At 38.1% G+C, this 20436-nt stretch overlaps 2 protein-coding genes across 2 annotated transcripts in view; one reads left to right on the forward strand and one right to left on the reverse strand.

Annotated features, from left to right (window-relative positions):
- Nucleotides 1–9767, reverse strand: part of LOC148300488 (uncharacterized) — a 39899-nt gene extending 30132 nt beyond the window's left edge. The window contains exons 1-2 of the mRNA XM_088274690.1: nucleotides 9384–9767; nucleotides 5607–5782 (exon numbers count right to left, since the gene is read on the reverse strand). Coding sequence (XP_088130816.1) covers nucleotides 5607–5782; nucleotides 9384–9499 — 292 coding nt within the window. The 5' untranslated portion in view covers nucleotides 9500–9767. The remainder of the gene's footprint in view (nucleotides 1–5606; nucleotides 5783–9383) is intronic.
- Nucleotides 9768–9892: 125 nt separating this feature from the next.
- On the forward strand, nucleotides 9893–18881 carry LOC148300489 (GPI ethanolamine phosphate transferase 3, catalytic subunit-like). The gene is made up of 11 exons (XM_088274686.1): nucleotides 9893–10536; nucleotides 11514–11643; nucleotides 12685–12906; nucleotides 13674–13783; nucleotides 13876–14037; nucleotides 14116–14267; nucleotides 14521–15499; nucleotides 15826–16066; nucleotides 16685–16870; nucleotides 17426–17619; nucleotides 18637–18881. The coding sequence occupies exons 1-11, from the start codon at nucleotides 9979–9981 to the stop codon at nucleotides 18829–18831; spliced, it is 3129 nt and encodes a 1042-aa protein (XP_088130812.1). The 5' UTR covers nucleotides 9893–9978; the 3' UTR covers nucleotides 18832–18881.
- Nucleotides 18882–20436: the final 1555 nt, after the last annotated feature.

The raw sequence follows: 20436 nt of genomic DNA on the forward strand, positions 1-20436 counted from the left end.
TTGAAAAATATTTAGTATTTTTAAAAAAATAATTAAACAATACCTTTTCTTCAAAATGCAAAAACAACACTTTTTGCCCTGTAGCGGGTAAATATTAAGTTAAAAATATGCCACTTTTGTTGGGATATAGTTATTTTCTGGGCATTCCGAAAAAATGCACAACTGAAAATTGTCGATTTTTGATATATGACGTTGTTGAAAGGAGTGAGCGACATGTCAAGTATGTGAAATAAAGACAAAAGTTGTAACATAAAGCAAAAAGAATCTCGTAAATTTATGTGAATTTAAATTTTATTATTTTTACAATACAATATTACACTGGACTGACTGGTACCTAATGTGGAGGGCTGATCACCTTTCCTTCATGTGTAATCGATCGAGATAACACTGCGTTTATATGAAGTAGTGCCCTATGCACCATCGGGGTGCGGTAAGGGTTTTATTATTATTATTAAAATTACATATTTTATTATTTTTCAGCTACCAAATTGGGATTCGTTGCATTTTCAGTTACCCGATTGTGATTCAGTACATTGTATTAATTGTAGATAATATTGAATTTTGTATAAAAAACAGAACAAAAATACAAGTTCAATAGTAAAAACGTATATAAATAAATAAAATTGTCGTGTTCGATGCCGCTTTTTTGTCATTAAAATCGAACTGAAGAATCTATTTGTAGAAATAATTTAAGATTATTATTTTTTAATCATATAGGCTTGAGACATACTAACTAATCTTCCATACGCATAATTTCAACACTAACATACTTGATCTCAACACATCACTTATATACAGACATTAAAAACTTATTTCAATATTATTCTCTCAGAAGAATGTGCGACAAAACGACGATGGATGTTCGAATAGTGAAATAAGGAAGGAATGCAAAGCTGAGATAAGCATTATCGATAAAATTAAGAAAGGTGTATTTATTGACTTGGCGTTTAATTTGTAGAACTCCATTTTAATTTATGTATTAATTTTAAATCAAACACAGATTTTTTGAGTCTACTAAGTTGTATTTTATTAACAAAAAACACATAAAAAATTATATTGTGACAATTGTTTAGCCTTGTTAGGGCATTATCAAACATTATCATTCGTTTGATAATGCCCTAACAAGGCGAAACAATTGTCACAATATAATTTTTTATGTGTTTTTTGTTAATAAAATACAACTTAGTAGACTCAAAAAATCTGTGTTTGATTTAAAATTAATACATAAATTAAGAAAGGTGTGTTGAGATGTAGACATGTAGAATGAATAAGCGAGGAAAGAACGGTAAAACAAATTTATGAAGCGAATGGTAATTGGAAAAAGGAGCAGAGGAAGACCAAGAAAAACTTGGCACGATCAGGTATGCCAAATACTTAAGAGTGGTCAGGTTAGGAATCGTAATAATCGTCGGGTATGTATGAGGAAATGCGTGAACGTGGAAGAGGCGAAGAATGTTTGCAAAGATAGAGTGGTGTGGCGTTCTATTCTCTCTGCCTACCCCTGCGGTGAAGCGGCGTGATGGTTAGTTAGTTAGTTATTTTTCGATATTACCGCTTCTTAGATCTATATGGATATAAAATAGAAACATCCGAATATATATTCGTGATATCTTCTTTTATGGCGCTAGCTTTTATCACCAATGTTTTATTTTTCTTACTATGAAGTATGAATCTGCATTTACTTAACTATAAATAGTTTTTTTTTCTAATCTATAATAATAACGGGAAACATTTTTTCTATATATTGACGTCAAGATAACGTTATCTCTCATGTTACGATTATAAAAATAAGAATAGATTTTCCATCGAACTACATATTTTTAATAAATATTTTACTCCGCGGTCGTGAACACCATTAAAGTGTGTATTTTCTACAAGCTTATGAAATATTAAATAAATAAATACAATTGTTGTTTTTTATCATTTTTTTAACTAGTCAAATTACAAGCTACATAAAAAAATTAAATCATGTTTTCTAGCGGGGCTCAAGTATGTTAATTTAATCCAAGATTCGAACCTTGCATACAAATAGAGAGAGTCTTTGCTTGATGAAAGTTTTCTCTATTCCAACATAGATGGATGTTGTGAACTCACATATACTAGGTTATGAATTTGATCAAAATATGTAGCAGTTCCAAAAATTGAGTAGTGTGGTTAACTTAACACAATGTCCTACACATCAATATTTCGGAATAAGGAAGCCTATCGTAATTTAAATGATGTACTATTCAATTTTAATTTCTTTAAAACATTATATTTTGCGTGATCAGCAGGGCGACTGATATTTTTCTAACCTCGCTGGATATGCATACATACTAAAATATTAAATATAACCGACTTCGTAGTGTGATAGTCAGCACGCTCGGGTACCGTATTGGAGGTCCCGGGTTCGATTCTCGGGGGGTCAAACAAATATAGTGATTTTTTCAATTTAATATTTATTCAATATTACCCTTGACTGGTCCTAAGGCGGAGGGCTGATCACCCTTCCTTCATGTGTTAACGATCAAGATAACACTGCGTTTATATGATGCAGTACCCTATGCACATCGGTGTGCGAATAAGGGTTTGAAGAAGAAGACTATTTAATTATTTATTTTTTTTAAGTGAAATATTTGTGTTTTTATTATTTACAAAAATACATCAATTTCATACCATTTCTGTGAGCCTAAGCGGCTCATTATTAGAAATAGGTATCAAACTGTGGTAGAGTGGGTTCGAACCGAGAAACTCTAACTCAAGAGTCCGCGACACAAACCAGGGGACCACAAACCCGATATTTAATATAATTTTTGTTAATGATTATATTTTTATATATGCATCATTAGAAGGGTGACTGATATTTTTATCACATTTTTTTTCTAACCTCGCTAAATATGTATACTAAAATATTAAATATCTCTAGGTGTATACAAACATTCATACGATCGAAGGTAGTGAACAATTCGAATATTTCGATATTATTATTAATAAAAACAACCCACTGAAAATTGTAACAAATATACAAACTTATATACGATCAAAGAACAATCTTACTCTTGATCCGATGGGAAATCGATGTGATTTCTACAATTCTTTCAGATTTTTCAAAATATTTTCCCGAGATGACAATGATTTATTGTAGTTTTATCACAACACGCCGTCGAAAACGACCAAACGCGAAGATGAATCAATCGAATATTTTTTAACCTTACACGATGAAAATAACACTTGGGCCAATCAGATAGCGAGTAATTTGTTTGAAAACACGCCGACACGACGGGTTCAAGTTCGCCCGTTTGGGCCGGAAAAAATAAATAACAATAATGTTAAAATGTCGTCAGATGTGACGAGACGCGTAGCGACAGGATGTCCGGACAACCGCGGTTGAAGAGCGACTGACTGAAGAGCGCCGACCGTACTGCCGACTGCCGACCGGAGGCTCGCTGCGCGGAAATCGGCGCGGCTGATTGAAAAATAATACACAAGGATAAAGGTGCGCGCGCGTCCGATCGTCGATATAGCCGCACGACTTTTCCGATAACATATTTTATTTATTTTTCTTCTAACCTTTATCCGTACCCAATGGTTTATTTATTTTTCTTCTTATTATTTCCGTATTCCGTACCCAATGGGTACGGATAACGATAATAATTGTAAAACGAACTCCCTCTCTAAACAAAAGTATCTACTTTATTAGAGAGGTAGAAACGTTATATATTGTATATTAACCAACTATTTTGTATTATTAAAATATGTACTTTGTAAAAAAAAATCAATAAAAAAAATAAAAAAAAGTTTATTTATATTTTTTTTTCTAACCCTTATCCGTACCCAATGGTGCATAGGGCACTCCATCGTATATACTCAGTGTTATCTTGATCGTTACTTACATGTAGGCAAGACTCCTGCGCTTCAGGGACCAGTCCAGGGTAATGTGTCAGTTTGTAGTCCCGTGGTCCCGTGGTTTGTAGTGGTGGTCGGAGTTTCTCGGTTCGAACACCTCTACCACAATTTGATACTTATTTCTAATAATGAGCCGCTTAGACTCGCAGAAAAATTGAAATATTTGCGTAAACAATAAAAACACAAATATTTCTCTTTATTTATAACAAATAAAAATAAATTAATTTTATAGTAAATATTAGAGTGAAAATAACTAATTTTTATTTTCACATCCCCCTGCGAATCGAACTTGGGACCTCCAGCACGGTAGCTAAACATGATAACCATTACATCAAGGCGGAGGCAGAAAAAGTTCAAATTAATAATACTGTTACCTCGCTGGGATTTCTCGTACCAATGACACGTTTTCAAATATTCATTTTTATTATCGTCTTTCAACTCTATCCGCACTCAGATGGTATATATGGCACCGACTCAAATCGACGCGGCGTTAACTTGATCGCTAACCCTGGACTGGTCCCTGAAGCGCAGAAGTGATCACCTTGCCTTCATGTAGGTAACGATCAATATAACACTGCGTCAATAGAATACAGTGTCCTATGCACCATTGGGTGCGGATAAGGGTAAGAAGGAAGGAATATGAGAATGGCAGTAATGGCTAGGGAAAATATTAGAGAGACTATGTCAACGTACCACGGTCTAACGCGGGGTGCGGTCGCGCCCCTTTCGAATTAGATGGACGTAAATTTATACCCACTAGCTTGCTGATTATCTTTAACACGTAAATTGACGATTTTCTTTTAAAAGAAACCCTACAACTGCTGCCAGACGGTTTATATTTTTAATCCGCATGGAAAAAATAGAAAAAAGGGATGTTACAAGTACCTATCAACAAAGGGTGACCATGATAACAATTATAATTTAGAACAGTTCACGAATGGGTATTTCAGTATAATTTTACACCCTGGGTGTTTCTTCTTGATTTTTTTAATTACATAATTTTGTGGGCTAAGTACTTATTATTTTAGCTTAGGAACAGAGAATAAATTTATAGTAAATATTTAAATGTATGTACACTGATTTGCAAAAGTGTGATATAAAAAAAAGAAGAAAAATTACAGCCAATGAATTAGTAACTCAAATATCTAATTTATCGTTTTATTGGTAAAGTAGATAATAAGATGATTTTCAATAAAATAAAAAAATAAAAAAAATGTAAATATCATTCAATGAACAATTTTACCATAAGGGTTAAAAAAACTTTTTTTAGGTTTATACTTCAAATCTTCAGATTATTCTTCACCCTTATCATCCTCACCCAATGGTGCTTTGGGAACTGCATTGTATCCAAGCATTATTATCTTGATCTTTAATTAATGAAGGAACGATGATCTTTCCTACGTCCTAGGTACCAATGACATTATAAGAGTGAAAAGTGGCACATGCTGATTTTGACCCCCCCGGGGAATCAAACCCGAAACCTTCAACATTATAGATTTTGACTCATATCTCAACATAGACGAAGTAGAAAATCAGTAAAAGTCTTCTGCTACAAAAATTATCGAATTGTTTGATTGGCTTCATTTTTATAAATGTAACTATTTTTTATTATATACTTTTTTAAATGTAAATGTAAAAGTGTACAATTCCCGAACAAATAAAAAAAAATGATGTAAATATTTTTGCACTGTCATTCCATCAATACAATAGGGTGGACTCACCTTCTCTCAGGGCGGCGTCCAGTCGGTGCGTGTCGGCTGCGAGGGCCGCAGCAGCCCAGGATAGAGCAGCGAGCCAGGCCAGCAGGGCTGCACTGGCGGCCAGCGCTGCGGCTCGAGGACCCCATCGCTCCGACCACGTGTGCACTACCGGGGCCTTACTGCGAGAACGACGCGATCTGAAATCAATCATATTTAAAGCATTTAGGTCATGTGGCGCGTATGTCTGAGAAAAAAGGTGCTTGATTGGGGCCTAGAACAGGACGCAGAAGCGTAGGTAAGCCCCAGACAAAATGGTCCGATAACCGAAATTAAGAAAAGTGGCGTGTCTGCACTGGAAGAGAGTCGCGTCCAACAGAGAACTGTGGAAGTCCAACAGGGAGGCCTTTGTTCAATAATGGACACAAGAAGAAGGCCAAAAGAAAGCATTTACTTTATGGTTAGTCAATTTTCCTTTTTTATTTTTTACATAAATTTCAATATATAACCATACACCATCATACACCAACATTTTTGTGAAAAAAATACAAAAGTAAAATCAATCAATTTATTACGCTAAAACTGAGGTAAAGAAATAAAACGCAGGTTGCAGGTTAGGTTAAATACTACAGGTTGTCCCCAAGGGACATTACTGTGTCCAGATTGCAGAAGCTCGTACTAGTACATTCATGCAACTTGGAGTACCCTAGCCATTGCTGTTATCCTTTCCTATATTACTCTTCTCTTCCATTTCCTTTCTCATACGCAATGGGTCATTTCACTCTGAACTTCTTTAATTGTATCATCTATGTATATCTATTTAAATATGTACATATCACTTCTATATCAAAGAATCTGAAGCGTAATGTTGATTCCTTCCTTTCATATAATTGACAATCAAGTTAACACAGTATCAATCTGATTTAATGCCCAATGCATCATCAAAAGATATACTACATACTCCTAAAGTGCCATGAAATAGTTGGGTAGATACTTAAAACCTGGTTAGTTAAATATATCATTTAATCACATTTTTTCTTCTTCTTCAAACCTTATCTGTACATCATCTCTGTAGTCTAGAACTTCATTCAAGATAGCATTAAATAAACAAGTAAATAAAGATAATGATTTCAAAATACGGAGTATAATCATTAATAATTTGTTTGCAATCTGACTCATATTCCTTTACCTTAAAGAGATAACACAGATATACAATTAGCTCTATTTTTAATTTAAATTTTAGTTGCTAAATACCACTATTCCGAAATGGTGGTATTCAGCGAGTAAAAGTTAAATTAAAAATGGATATATATTACTACAAAATGACTGTAAAATCAATTAATGAAATTAGTTCTACTATTACATGAAATTGTATGGCAAGATAATGGCAATTTACTACATAAAAAACGAATTCCTATTTTACACAATAGAATTTATGAAATTACGACTCATCAGCTTGTCATTTGGTACATATCAGATCCATCTGATTAAATAGACCACTACGCGAATTTCATAGAGAATAAATACAGAATGCGGGATCATGCCAAAACTTTTGACCTAAACCCAACGGATTTCAACTCTTAACTGTTCTAGACCCATAGATTAATTTAAATTGACATAATATACTCCGTCATTGTTAATTATATGTCTGCCTCCGTAGTGTAATGGTCAGCACGCTCGGCTACCGTTCTGGAGGTCCCGAGTTCGATTCCCAGGGGGGGTCAAATAAACATAAGTGATTTTTTTCACTTTAATATTTATTCAGTATTAAGGGCTGATCACCTTTCCTTCATATGTTAACGATTAAGATAACACTCCGTTTATATGATGCAGTGCCCTATGCATTATTAAGGTGCGGATAAGGGTTTGAAGGAAGAAGAAGGTAATGTATTAGTCATTTTAAATATCTGCATAGTTTGGGAATCGTTCCTGCTAGAATGATTAATGTCAGGTAAGATCGCATTTCATTGATTAACATCTTTAGGCTAAACAAATTGTGGAAAAATCCTAGATTTAAGTTTTGTACTAAAATTTCTTGGTGGAACTGCAATTTAAATAATAAAATTGCAACTACAAAGTTATTTCTACATTTATTTTATTTGACCATTGAACGGGTTTGGTCATTACCGACATCTGATAAGACTAGTCTGATGATGCCGGTAACAACGACACCCGGTCACTGGTCAAATAAAATAAATGTGGAAAAAATTATACAGTTGTCACTTTATATGGGAAACATCTTAATTAGTATAAGAGAACTATAAACATCATGTCAAATAATTACATATATCATAACCTGTGTATATTTTTAAAAGAAACTCTAACCCTTATACGAACCCAATGGTGCATAGGGCACTGCATCATATTGACACAGTGTTATCTTGATCGTTACTTACATGAAGGCAAGGTGATCACTCCTGCGGTTCAGGGACCAGTCCAGGGTAATATTAAGTAAATATAAGAGTGTAATATCACTAAAATTTATGTTCACCCCCCTCTGGTAATCGAACCCGGGACCCCCAGCATGGTAGCTAAACACGCCAACCATTACACCAAGGAGGCGGACAAAGCACACAAACACAAAAGATTGTATACTTGCACTAACATTACAACAAGCTACTGCATAAAAATCTACAAGAGTTCACAATTTTATAATTATTATTAATTTAAAATTCCCCTTCTTGTATCCACATGTGCAGACGGCACAGTGACGTGCATAAGGATGATGTGCTAGAGATCAATATATCCGGTAATAGGTTATCGAAAGGAAATTATACTTAATTTTCAATCACATCAATTATGAACTTAAATGTATAACTAAGATACAACATTTTGAGTGTGTCCAAATACTTGTTCACAAAATCTGGATTATCTCCAATTACGATAATTATAATAATTATTGTAATTGGAGATAATCCAGATTTTGTGAACAAGTATTTGGACACACTCAAAATGTTGTAAATAAATTATCTGGTCAAATTATAAGCTTAATAATAAAAATGAAAATGGTATTTTCTGGCGTTTCTCATGTGTGTGGATTCCAGGATTCGGATCTCACATACTAATATAAGAGTTTCTGCTTAGTAAAAACCTTCTTTACATCTCACCAATAGATGTCTCTAGTGAAGTTCTAGTGATTCATGAACAAGGTTTCTAAATTGGTTCATATATATAGAATTTCCAAGAATTTGAGTAGTGTGGTTGTCAATAATGGGTAGAATTGGTGAATGTTACACGTGTGTAAAGTGATCACTTAAACCAGCCTATGATGGTCGTAAGCCCCGTAAATGCCCAGACTTCCATATTCTTCTTCATCTTTGATGAGATGTCAAAAAATAATATAACTAAGATATTGTTCCTTTCCACATTGCACCACATCTGACTGCTAGCATTTTGAATTTTGTAATAGAAATTATTAGTTTATCAATAGCGCGTAACATAGAGAGTGTGAAAACACCCAAACCCTTCACCCTACAGGCACATTTCTGCGACATCACATGATATTTAGTTGATAATATAATTATGTTTTTTTTTATGTCTTGCCTGCTGCTCACATTAGGATTAAATTAGATTTTTATTGCATATTTTTATTATTACATAATATTAAATCTTTCGCAACAGAAACAGGTCTATGATCTTTTAGTGACTTCTGCATCATGAGTTTTTTTTAGGAAAAAAAAACACATTTACATATCTAGCTTTTATTTGGCAGTTCAAACAAATGAATATAAGCTAATGTTATAAATATATATCAATGAACAGGGACAAATTAATTTAACAAAATAATATACAGGTTCTTACCTGTTCAATCTTCTCTTTCTGGGGGCTATTTCCAGTTGTAAAACATCAGAATCTGTTTCGCTGGAGACATCCAGTAACTTGAATGTTTCCTTATTATTGTTTGAACTAAGCGACATGGTATAAATAAGAATAGGGGACAAGTCATACTCAAAACATTTAAAAATTCAGGTTATGTCAAGGTTTCAAAAGTGGCATTTCATTTGTTGATTTGCAATGAAATTTTCGATTAGCACCGCACATGAGTGTAAGTATTGATTTCGAATTACACGTTTCAAAGAATATCGCGTTTTGACATAAACAATAGGTAATTTATTAATAATCGTGTAAACACTAGCCAGCTGTCACTTTTGATAATACACCTCAGAAAAATTGGATTACGAATACACTACTTACTGGTAACACTTTTATAGAAAATCTGTATAAACTCTGGGTAAGTAATTTTTTTTTAAAGATAAATATTATTTTATATACTGGCAATGTATAAGAAAATTTACAAAATCCATGGATATCGAAGTCCTCGGCGCCGTCGGGAAATCCGACAAAATTTTCCCGAAGTCTAATTAATTTTAATAATTACCCCAATGATCAGATTAAAATGGATAGCAAATGGAGTTATTTTATGTTTCTGTTCTGGCTGTCATATTTAATTGTAGCATCAATCGTTATGTTCACCAGAGGTTTTTTATTGACGAGAACGACCCAAGATGACTTCACTCAGTGTCAACCTTATACAGATATTCCTTGCGGTCCTCTCGAAGCCAGTCAAGTAAAAATTACGAACGGCCACGAGTTTTACTGTACACAAAATGATAGGCTAGTTTCTCTGTTACAAGATGTGAATTCGTCAACGCGGACCTGTCTCCCGAGGCGGTCGAAAGTTATTCTGATAGTCATCGATGCCTTGAAGTATGAGTTTGCGGAGTACGATAATAATTTGTCGGATCCGTTGCCGTACCAAAACAAGATGCCTATCTTCAGCGAGCTGCTGAAGTCTGCTCCTGACCGTACGAGGCTATACAAGTTTCTGGCCGACCCTCCCACCACAACCTTGCAGAGACTGAAGGGGCTGACCACCGGATCCCTGCCGACCTTCATCGACGCAGGGTCCAACTTCGCCACGCCTGAAATCAATGAAGATAATGTCATAGACCAAGTGAGTCAATAATTCTATATTACTTTTAGTAAAATAATTGTATATGCAGCCATACGTCAGGTCCAATTCAAAATACATCCCATCAAATGATAATTGCGTTGTTACCTTTAATTTTTTACTTACATAAATGCTTGTGCAATTTGTATTTATTTTATTTGTCACTAATTTACCCAAGAATTATTGTTTTTAGTTCAAATGTATGCATTTTACACCTTTTTGACGCATTAAACATTGCTGGGTTTAAAAAAAATATATGTTGTTAATAATATTTAGTTATTTGTGTTATTACAAAGGATCTCGCATTGGCATAACCTCTGCGGAATAAAGTCAATTTTAATAATTTTTAATCGAAAAATAGGGTTATATCTTCTCTTGTTTATAATTTATGAAGATCTCTGATAATCAATAAATATTCAATTGAGTCAATTTCAGTCAATCTATTTGGTCAACTCTATGGCAGATTGTGCACTAATGTGCGGAATTTTACCGTCCGGCATTTCGGTTTTGAATAATAAAAGCGACCACGACTGTTTAGCGTGATCGAATTTACGCGCACCGTGCACCGATCCGAAGAAAGAAAGACAAAAGCACAAGCTAATCATCGGTTTTATATGCTAAATGAAGTGCTGGACGGTTAAATTCCGTGTAGTGCATAAACGCCCTATGGGTGCTTGTTCACTACCTGGAATTCCGTGTAATTTTACCGTCCGGCACTTCAGTAAGCGTTTTAAAATGATGATTGGCTTGGATTGGCTTGTGCTTTTACCATCTTTCTTTGGATCGGTGCGTGAACACGTTGCGCGTAACCAAAGTGATTTTAAGTGCTATTAACCTAGGTATTTCCGTTCAAAATGTAATAATAAGTTAAGGTCAGGCACTGCTGCTGGGATCTGGGAGCTCATATCCCAAGTGACTCCTCCAACGCCTGGAACCGCCACCACTCTGCCGTGCAATAATAAGCCTTTAACTGTCCCCAGTTGGTGTCCCGCGGTGGACAGGCGGTGCTGCTGGGAGACGACACGTGGGCCAGCCTGTACCCCAAGCGCTTCCTCCGCTCCGTGGCTCTTCCTTCCTTCAACACTTGGGACCTTCACACCGTCGACAATGGTCAGCGTTTTCCTCATTTATTTATATTATTAATTTATATGTTAGTCGCGTTAAGTAACCCTATATAACCCTTTCTAAGAGACTTTGTCTCAACGTACGGGTTTGTTAGTTTGTATCTCTACAGATAAAAATCGTTCTTAGAAGTTTTGTTAATATGTGTGTTAGCATATATCATTTATATTTATATTTACCTTATATTACTCGTTATTAAAATAAAAACATCATTATTCAAGATTGAAATTTGTCCGACTTATTTAGTACCTACCTATTTTAATTTACTTTTATTATTCTTCATACTATTTTTTTTAGTACAATTTTCGTTTGCACTGGAAACTAATCTACCGATATATGTAGAGAGTTAACTAGGCATTTAAAAAAATGTCAAAATTGATTTTAACAGCGTAAAGAATTTAGCTACAGATTTGTTTTATCAATGAAATGGAAGCTTTATGTGTTTACGCACTGCGTATAAAAAAGGTAAACACTGTCAACTTGAAACAGATAAGAAAATGAGTGTATTTTTAAACTGTCAATTTTACTTAAAATGTACAAATAACAGACTAAAAACGGGCAAAGTATTTCTATCTGTTCGATCGATTGATGCTTAAGGACGGGAAGGGTAATTTTACCTTCTACAACTGGCTTTATTTCGAAGGCAGAAAAGAACAAATTATACTTTTATCTTTTTATATGAATATTACATATCAATCTCTCTGTTAAGGTATTAACTATATGTATATAATTATCAAATCCCGTCGCCAGTGGTCCGCAGCCATAAAAAATACTCGTCTTTAGAGCACTTGTGCACTACATGGAATTTTACTGTCTGCCAGTCTGGTTAGCATGAAAAAATGGATGATTGGCTTGTGCTTTTGTCCCTCTTTCTTTGGATCGGTGCGCTCGATCGGTGCACGATCACGGAATGCGATCACGGTACGCGTGAACTCAATCACGCTAAACTGTCGTCCCTTTATTTTAAAAAACCGGACTGCTGGACGCTAAAATTAGTATGTCAAAATTGCAATAAATATGTGGTTACAGCCATCAAGGCGCGCCTACCGGCGGAGCTGGCACGCACAGACTGGAGCCTGCTGGTGGCGCACTTCCTGGGTGTGGACCACTGCGGCCACCGCCACGGGCCGCTGCACGAGGAGATGGGCGCCAAGCTCGCCGAGATGGACGCCGTGCTGCGCCAGGTCGTGGCCACCATGGACCCCGCTGCCACGCTGCTCGTCATCGGCGACCACGGGATGACTGCCACCGGTAATTGGACTATACCATCCAACCCACAATTTTCGAAATTTGACTATATGGTACTTTATCAATAGTAAATGTTGAATTTGCTGAAGACACCCAACCCTGAAGATCAGCACAATAATTTTTGTAGAACTTTTTTCTTACTTATAGATTTGGCGTTTAATTTGTAGAACTCCATTTTAATTAATGCATTAAATGTTAAATCAAACACTAAAAAAAATATTATTTTATTATTGTCAAAGTAGTGTTTTTTTTTAAACAATAAAATACAACTTAGTTCGATTAAACATCTAATACATAAACTTTTTTCTTACCCATTACCAATAAATGCATGAAAAAAATATGCTAGAAACATCCATGTGGAATACCTTTCAGTATTTTTCACATTAAAATTATTTATATACATGAAAATATTGCAGAAAAAATCCACGTGGTTTGGAGGTGTTCGGCTTTACTAGAAGAATAAAAAAAACAATTTCACTGAAACCATCCAACCAATCAAATACCGAACTGTAACCTTATTGATAAAATCATCAAAATATTGAAATGACACACAGTAAAGAATGCTTTTTATGGCAACACCATTTAACATAATGATGTTTTGTTTTTTTTTTAATTCTGAAAATATTCAAACGCAACTATCTCAGCTTACCAATTTGTGGGTTGGATTTTTTCAACATAAAATGTTAATTGGAGAATGGTCCAATTAACCTTATATGGCAATTACTTTATGTTCTCTATAAGAATTCTACTATTCCATTCCGTTCTGGCAGGAGACCACGGTGGGGAAACTGAGGCCGAGGTGACTGCGGCCATGTTCATGTACTCTCCGTATAAGCTGATGCAGCTGCCCGATCTCCTGAGCCCCAAGTCAGTTCGCCAGGTGAGTCAACCTATCGTACTGTTGCGAAGCCACGATGTTCGCTTTTTATTTCTGCTATTATTTATTAATAATGCCTCGTGTCCCCGGTATAGGTAGACCTGGTGCCCACGCTGTCCTCCATCCTGGGGCTGCCGCCGCCGCACTCCAACCTCGGCGCCATCATGCTGGACGCCCTGCCCTTCTCCGACAAGCTCAAGGTCCCCTTCAGCGACTGGCAGTTTGCCCTCCTCAACTTGTGGGCCAATGTCAAGCAGGTAAAATGAAAACCAACGCAATTACACCATCCACTCCGCGGAAATGTACACAGCCTCATGGATATTTTTTGCCCTCAGGTTACCATATACATGCAGAAGTACTCCCAAACTTCGGAGCAATTCACTTCGGAAAAGATGGAAAACATCGAAAAGAAATTCACTATCCTGAGCCATCGAGTCCAGAGTGTTTATAACGAAAGAGCATTTCATTCTTTCGCTACAGACGCCAGGTAATTATTACTTTTATTATTGTTATATGATTGCTGGTATTAATGCGTTATAGTATTAAGTTTTTTTTTACAAATTCTGAGAGTAAAACAATGATGTAAATAATAGGTCAGGTTCATTTATCCCCTTAACAAAACATTGTTAAAGCTTAGGGGAGAGTCTGATCAGTTATCAGAAGACCCAAATCAGGATGAAAATCTAAAGGTTAAAAATACTGTTAAGTTTTTATATTTGGATTTCTTTCTTTATTTTCAGAGAATTTTTAATAGACGTTCGCTCCATGTGCCAGGAAGTGTGGGTGCAGTTTGATTCCTTCTCCATGAGCCGCGGCCTGCTCCTCCTGTTCCTGACCATCTTCTTCGCTTACATGATAGTGGACGGCATCCCGCCCGAGCGCCTGCCCGAGATCTTCCAGAGCTCCTTCCTGTGGTGCGCCTACGGGGCCATGGCCCTCTCCGCCGTCGTGAGCTCGCTCGGCTACGCCTTCCTCGACGTCAACGACCTGGAGCTCACCGTGCTCTTCTCCACCGGCATGGTCTCCATCTTCATGCTGGCCGTGCTGGTCGTGCAAAACTGGGAGATGATCGCCCAGAACTGGTACGAGACCTCCAAGCGGCGGAGCTGGGCCGAGGGCGCCGCGCGCGCCGTGCTCGCGCTCTCGGGCTGCGCGCTCTTCTCCAACAGCTACATCGTGCGCGAGGGGGCCGTCTCCTACTTCCTGCTCCTGTCCCTGCTGCTGGCCACTTGCTACAGCGCCTGCCTCCCTTCCGTCCTCCTGCCGCTCTTCGCGTCCTTCGCCACGGTGTTGGCCGTCTCCCGCTCCTACCAGACCTGCCGCGAGGAGCAGGGAGAGTGCTACTTCGAGGAGGTGAGCCAGGTGGAGCGCACGACACCGCGCATCCTGGTGGTGGCGCTGGTGGCGCTGGCACTGCTGGTGAGCCTCACGCGGCTCTGGCTGCGTTCCTGCGGGAACTTGGTGGCCCCGGACACGCTGCTGTGGCGGTACGCGCCCACTGTGGCTGCCGTGTGCACCTGCGCCCACTGGGTGGCCTCCTGGGGGGGACACAAGGCCCAGTGGAGAGCCGACAGCCTGGCCAAGGTGGTGTACGGGATCCTGTCGGTCACCATCGTGGTGCTCGTTCTCAAGCCTCTGGGAGTGATGCTGATTCCTCGGGGGCCGGACGGCTCCGCTGCATTTACGCGGGAGGATATTGTACCCCAGCTATTTAACCAGGTATTGTTTGCATTCTCAAATATAAACTCAATTGTAGTTTAATCAAATATCTTTTTTTTATAAAAGTAAATACAAAATATTTTTAAAAATGGCATTGCAATTGTGCAGTGTGGTGTAAATGCCACACTGAAGATATTTGAAAAATTATTTGAGGCGGCTCAGATATGAGTGGCAAACGGATGTCGAGAGAATGACTAAGAGAACAGAACAAAGATGGCCAAGAAAGACTGCTTGCTACTTACCGATGTAGAGGAAGCTAGGAGTGTATGCTTCTAGTAGTAGAGATGTAAGGGTTGAATGGTGAAGTACAGTGTGATGCCCCCCAGATGAAGGGCATGTTCGGCAAGCGGGGCCGGCGCGCGGACTCGGGGGACGAGGTGCCGGTGGTGTGCGGGCTGGGCACGGTGTACAGCGCGGCCTACGTGGTGCTGAGCCTGTGCGTGACGCTGCTGCTGGCGCTGCTGCTCGGGGCCGCGCTGGCGCCCTCCGCCGCGCTCATGTACGCCGCGGGCGCGCTGCTGCTGGCCATCCTGGCCATCGTGCGCTACCAGGCCGCAGCCACCCTGGGTGAGTCACTCATTACCATTCCTACTTGGCCATATACAATCATCTTTTCACTCATTCACTTCACGCAGTAAAATTTCTAGGGGGGTAAATTTTTTTAGTAATGTTTTCATGTAGTTTTAATTTACTGTAGCGTATTTGTATGGTAAATGAACGGACAGCACACTGTAGTAATGAAGGGCATACTATACCAACAATTTTTTTATTAACAAATAAATTAAAGTAACATTATTTGACTCAACTGAATGTGTATTTTAAATATAATAGTGAGCGATATATTGTTATAATTTAAGCAAATTATAAAAATATATCGCTTTTTTATTGTGACATATGGCAACACTGAGCACAAGGCCACAAACAAGTACTGATCGTGGTCAGTCAGCAATGCCGTAATATCATAACGTAACATGCTCACTGCGAGCGATGTTATGACGTTACATTACGACAAAATGCTCCGGTCAGTTTTCACCCTTAGATCCAAGCATCTCAAGAGTGAGAACAATAATCTTGCCTTCATATATGATTAATTATCAAGTTACAGTCTGCGGACAGGAGACAAAGAAGAATTGCTTAGATAATATAGTAAATGATTGAGTTGTAAGCCGCGTGTTTCATTTGCAGGCCAGCTAATGACGGTGGACGCGTGCGCCATGCAGTGCTGGGTGCTGCTGTCGCTGTACTACTTCTACGGGACGGGCCACCAGGCCACGCTGTCCTCTATCCGCTGGAGCGCCGCCTTCGTGGGCACCTCGGGCCACTTCCTGCACAACGCCATCCCCGCCATGCTCGTCATCATCAACACCTTTGGTAATTTGACAACATATATATGACATTGTGTAGCTCCTTACTACATAACATGTTAATAATTGTACTCGTTACAATTTACATTATGAAAAATATAGATCTAGGAATTATAAATTTATATAAACACAATGAACTACATGAATAAGCACCGTGAGAAATTTCTACGTACATAGATTATTCCAACAAAACAAATATTTCCCAATGTGGTAAATTCTATCCATTTTCAATTTAAGTTTTACTTGTTATGTCTCAAGGACAAAACTCTAAAATTCAGACTTATCTTCACACACGGTGTTTGAAAATGATGCGGAATGCATCAAAACACTTGTCACAATGGATTTTAAGAAATTGTGGTATTTACCAAGTAAAACTTAAATTGAATAATATTATGGCTGTCCTCATTTAGATAGACACCCTGAACTGGCAGCGAGTCTAACATGATTGTGACAAGGATCTGTGGCAATCTTTTTATCACTAAGCAGTCACGTTGAGTGACTGGGAGTGAGGGGGAATGATTTGCTCATATCGCAGTGGGTAATGAAGTGTGACAATGCCCAGGTTCCAACATCGTGATGGGTCTGTGCGTGCCGCTGCTGGTGCTGTCCCCGCTGCCGCTGCACGTGATGTGGCCCCCGACGGCGGGAGGGCTGGACGTGCGGCGCGGGGAGCTGCTGCTCTTCGAGCGCGACCAGCTGCTCATGGCCGCCGTCTTCAACGCCTCCGCAAAGTTCATTCTCTTCCTGGCCGTCAGGGTAAGGCACTCACTCCCTAGTCTGCAAAGATTCACATTTACAAAATTATATGGTATGATACCATAGTTAAATGAGGATTTTTTTCCATATTACATAATATATTCATTATATCGACACTGGATAATTATCATAATAATGTTAATTTTAAAAGTGTCTAAACTTGATATGAACCATGTATCATTTTTCCCTTTTTTTCGCCAAAAAAATTTGAAATAACCTAGAATTTTTGTTTGTACTCAAACAGTGATTTTAACCATATATCATGATATATTTTAAATGTTTCAACACAGACAAAGTATCTTTTAATGCAAAGGAAATATGGAATTCTGGGCATTTATAGGGCTTACAATTTGTTGATGCAATATGGATGTTCAAAAATGGGCAGAATGGTGAACGTTACACAAGTGTATAAAGTGATTGCTTAAGCCAGGCAAATTCTGGGTCGTAAGCCCTGGGATACTCAGAGTTTCATCTTCTTTCATATAAAGAGGTTTTCATATAAGAGGTATCATATCAAATTGAGACAGCTATAAACTTACAAAAAAAAATGGGACAGAGACCTTGGGAAAATAAAAGAGGCATCGGAATAACTATAAAAATATGGTCTGACGACATAGCTGCTGTGGGGAATAGAAATTGGCTGCAAACAGCAACAGACCGAAGTGAATGTAAGGATATGGAAGAGGCCTTTATCCAGCAGTGCAGGACAGAAGGCTAGAGAAGAAGATAGAATAAGTTCTCACCTTTGGTAAGAAGGGAAGTGAGCTTCTCACAAAGGATAAGAAGGAAAGTGACCTGGCAGAAAGCGAGCATCAAGGCTTCGCAACATTCGCGACTGGACCGGGATGAGACGAGCGAAGGAGTTATCCCGGACGGCGCAGGATGGCCAACGTTGGGGGGACTTGACAAGGCACACGAAGAAGAAGAAAGTGATTTACTTCACAAAGGTCTCATAAGACGGCGTGATCTGGTCGAAGTAGAAGTACTATGAGCGCACGGGCTTGTGGCATGTTCCAGATGTTCGTGTGCATGCTGGCGGGCACGGTGCACTGCCGCCACCTGATGGTGTGGAAGGTGTTTGCGCCCAAGCTGGTGTTCGAGGCGGGCGGGCTGCTGGTCTCGCTGGCCTCCGTGCTGCTGGGCTTCCTGCTGCTGCTGCGCCTGCACGCGCGCCTCGCCGTCTTCCTGCGCGTCCTCACCAAGTTCAGCTGAGCCGACACCCTCGCTACAACAGTAAAGGCTCATTAATTTCATTCAAAAAACATTTATTAATTCTCATCTAACCTCTCTACATATAAAATATTCAATTATTCGTAATTTGAAATCATATTTTGCCAAAGAAAATGGCAAAGTTTGTTTTTGAAAAAAAACATAACTTAAAAGAATGGGATGTAAAATGTGAAGAAGAAAAAAAATTTTTTGTTCAAATTTATTGTATTTTTAACAAAAACAAAAAACTACTGTTGTAATTGCCATGGAAATATTTCCACACATCAATTTGTAAGAGGAAATAGTTCGTATTTGTTAATTTGAAATATTGTTTTAAATTTTCTTTCTTCGATTTCAAATCAATGAGCTTTTACTGTACTTCTATTACTATCTCATCGGCCTCCGTAGTTTAATGGTTAGCGTGTTTAGCTACCATGCTGGAGGTCCTGGGTCCCATTCCCAGGCGGGGGTGAAAATAAATATAAGTGATTTTATACTCCTAATATTTATTTAATATTACCCCTGAAGTGCAGGAGTGATCGCCTCGCCTTCATGTTATTAATGATTAAGATAACACTGCATCAATATGACGCAGTGCCCTATGCACCATTGGGTGCGGATAAGAGTTAGGAGAGGGAGAATTACTATCTATAAAGAAATGTGGAAAATATGAGTAATCTATGTGAAACGTATCAAATTATTGTTATACATCAGCAATTAATTGCGAAAAGTTAATGGGTTTCTTTTACCGAGGAAAACATTTAGACAAAGTTATGGTAAATCATATTCACGCAATCGTAAAAACCTGTATTCCGGATCATAGTAAACTAAGAAGAGAAGGTACCATGGAATTAATGTGTGTTGCCAAGATTCCACAAATTTACGAAAACTCAAAACACGCGCAACCATTTTTAAGTATTTATCTCTCATTAACATATAGAAATATACAGTGGAACCTCTCTTAACGACCATAATTTGTTCCAGAACCTCAGTCTTTAAGTGAACATTTTTTTGTTTTTACTGGTACGGAAGTCCCGGCTCACAAGTGAATGTCATGAAAAAGAGACTTGCCCGTTCTAACTAACTAACTAACCATCACGCCGCTTCCCCGAAGGGGTAGGCAGAGAGAATAGAGCGCCACACCACTCTGTCCTTGCAAACATTCTTCGCCTCTTCCACGTTCATGCATCTCCTCATACATACCCGCCGATTGTTACGACTCCTAACCTGACCACTTTCAAGTATTTGGCATACCTGATCGTGCCATGTTTTTCTCGGTCTTCCTCTGCTTCTTTTCCCGCTAACATTCGCCTCCTAAATTTGTTTTACCGTTCTTTCCTCACTCATTCGTTCTACATGTCCAAACCATCTCAACACACCTTTCTTAATTTTATCGATAATGCTAGATAATGCCCGTTCTCTGTAACTTATAATGTGAAATGTCGCTCGTTAGGAGAGGTTCCACAGTATTGTGTGTATTGAATTTCCAAATTAAAGTATTAGTCAACGGTTGATTATGACTATTAGTGAATGGATTATGTCTCAGCACCAATCGGCAGTCAGCTGTTAATCTCTGTTCGAAGAGACGTTGAATTAAAAATAGTATTG

Source organism: Brachycentrus maculatus, unplaced genomic scaffold (assembly GCF_059751285.1).
Source record: "Brachycentrus maculatus isolate JH-2025_06_01 unplaced genomic scaffold, ASM5975128v1 h1tg000706l, whole genome shotgun sequence".
Lineage (NCBI taxonomy): Eukaryota > Metazoa > Arthropoda > Insecta > Trichoptera > Brachycentridae > Brachycentrus > Brachycentrus maculatus.

Excerpts from the sequence above, each read along its gene's own strand:
- LOC148300489 (XM_088274686.1), top strand. The coding sequence starts at position 9,979 with ATGGATAGCAAATGGAGTTATTTTATGTTTCTGTTCTGGCTGTCATAT. Across the intron at positions 12,907-13,673 it reads CCACGGGATGACTGCCACCG|GAGACCACGGTGGGGAAACT; the intron begins GTAATTGGACTA and ends CCGTTCTGGCAG. Across the intron at positions 17,620-18,636 it reads TTCTCTTCCTGGCCGTCAGG|ATGTTCGTGTGCATGCTGGC; the intron begins GTAAGGCACTCA and ends GGCATGTTCCAG.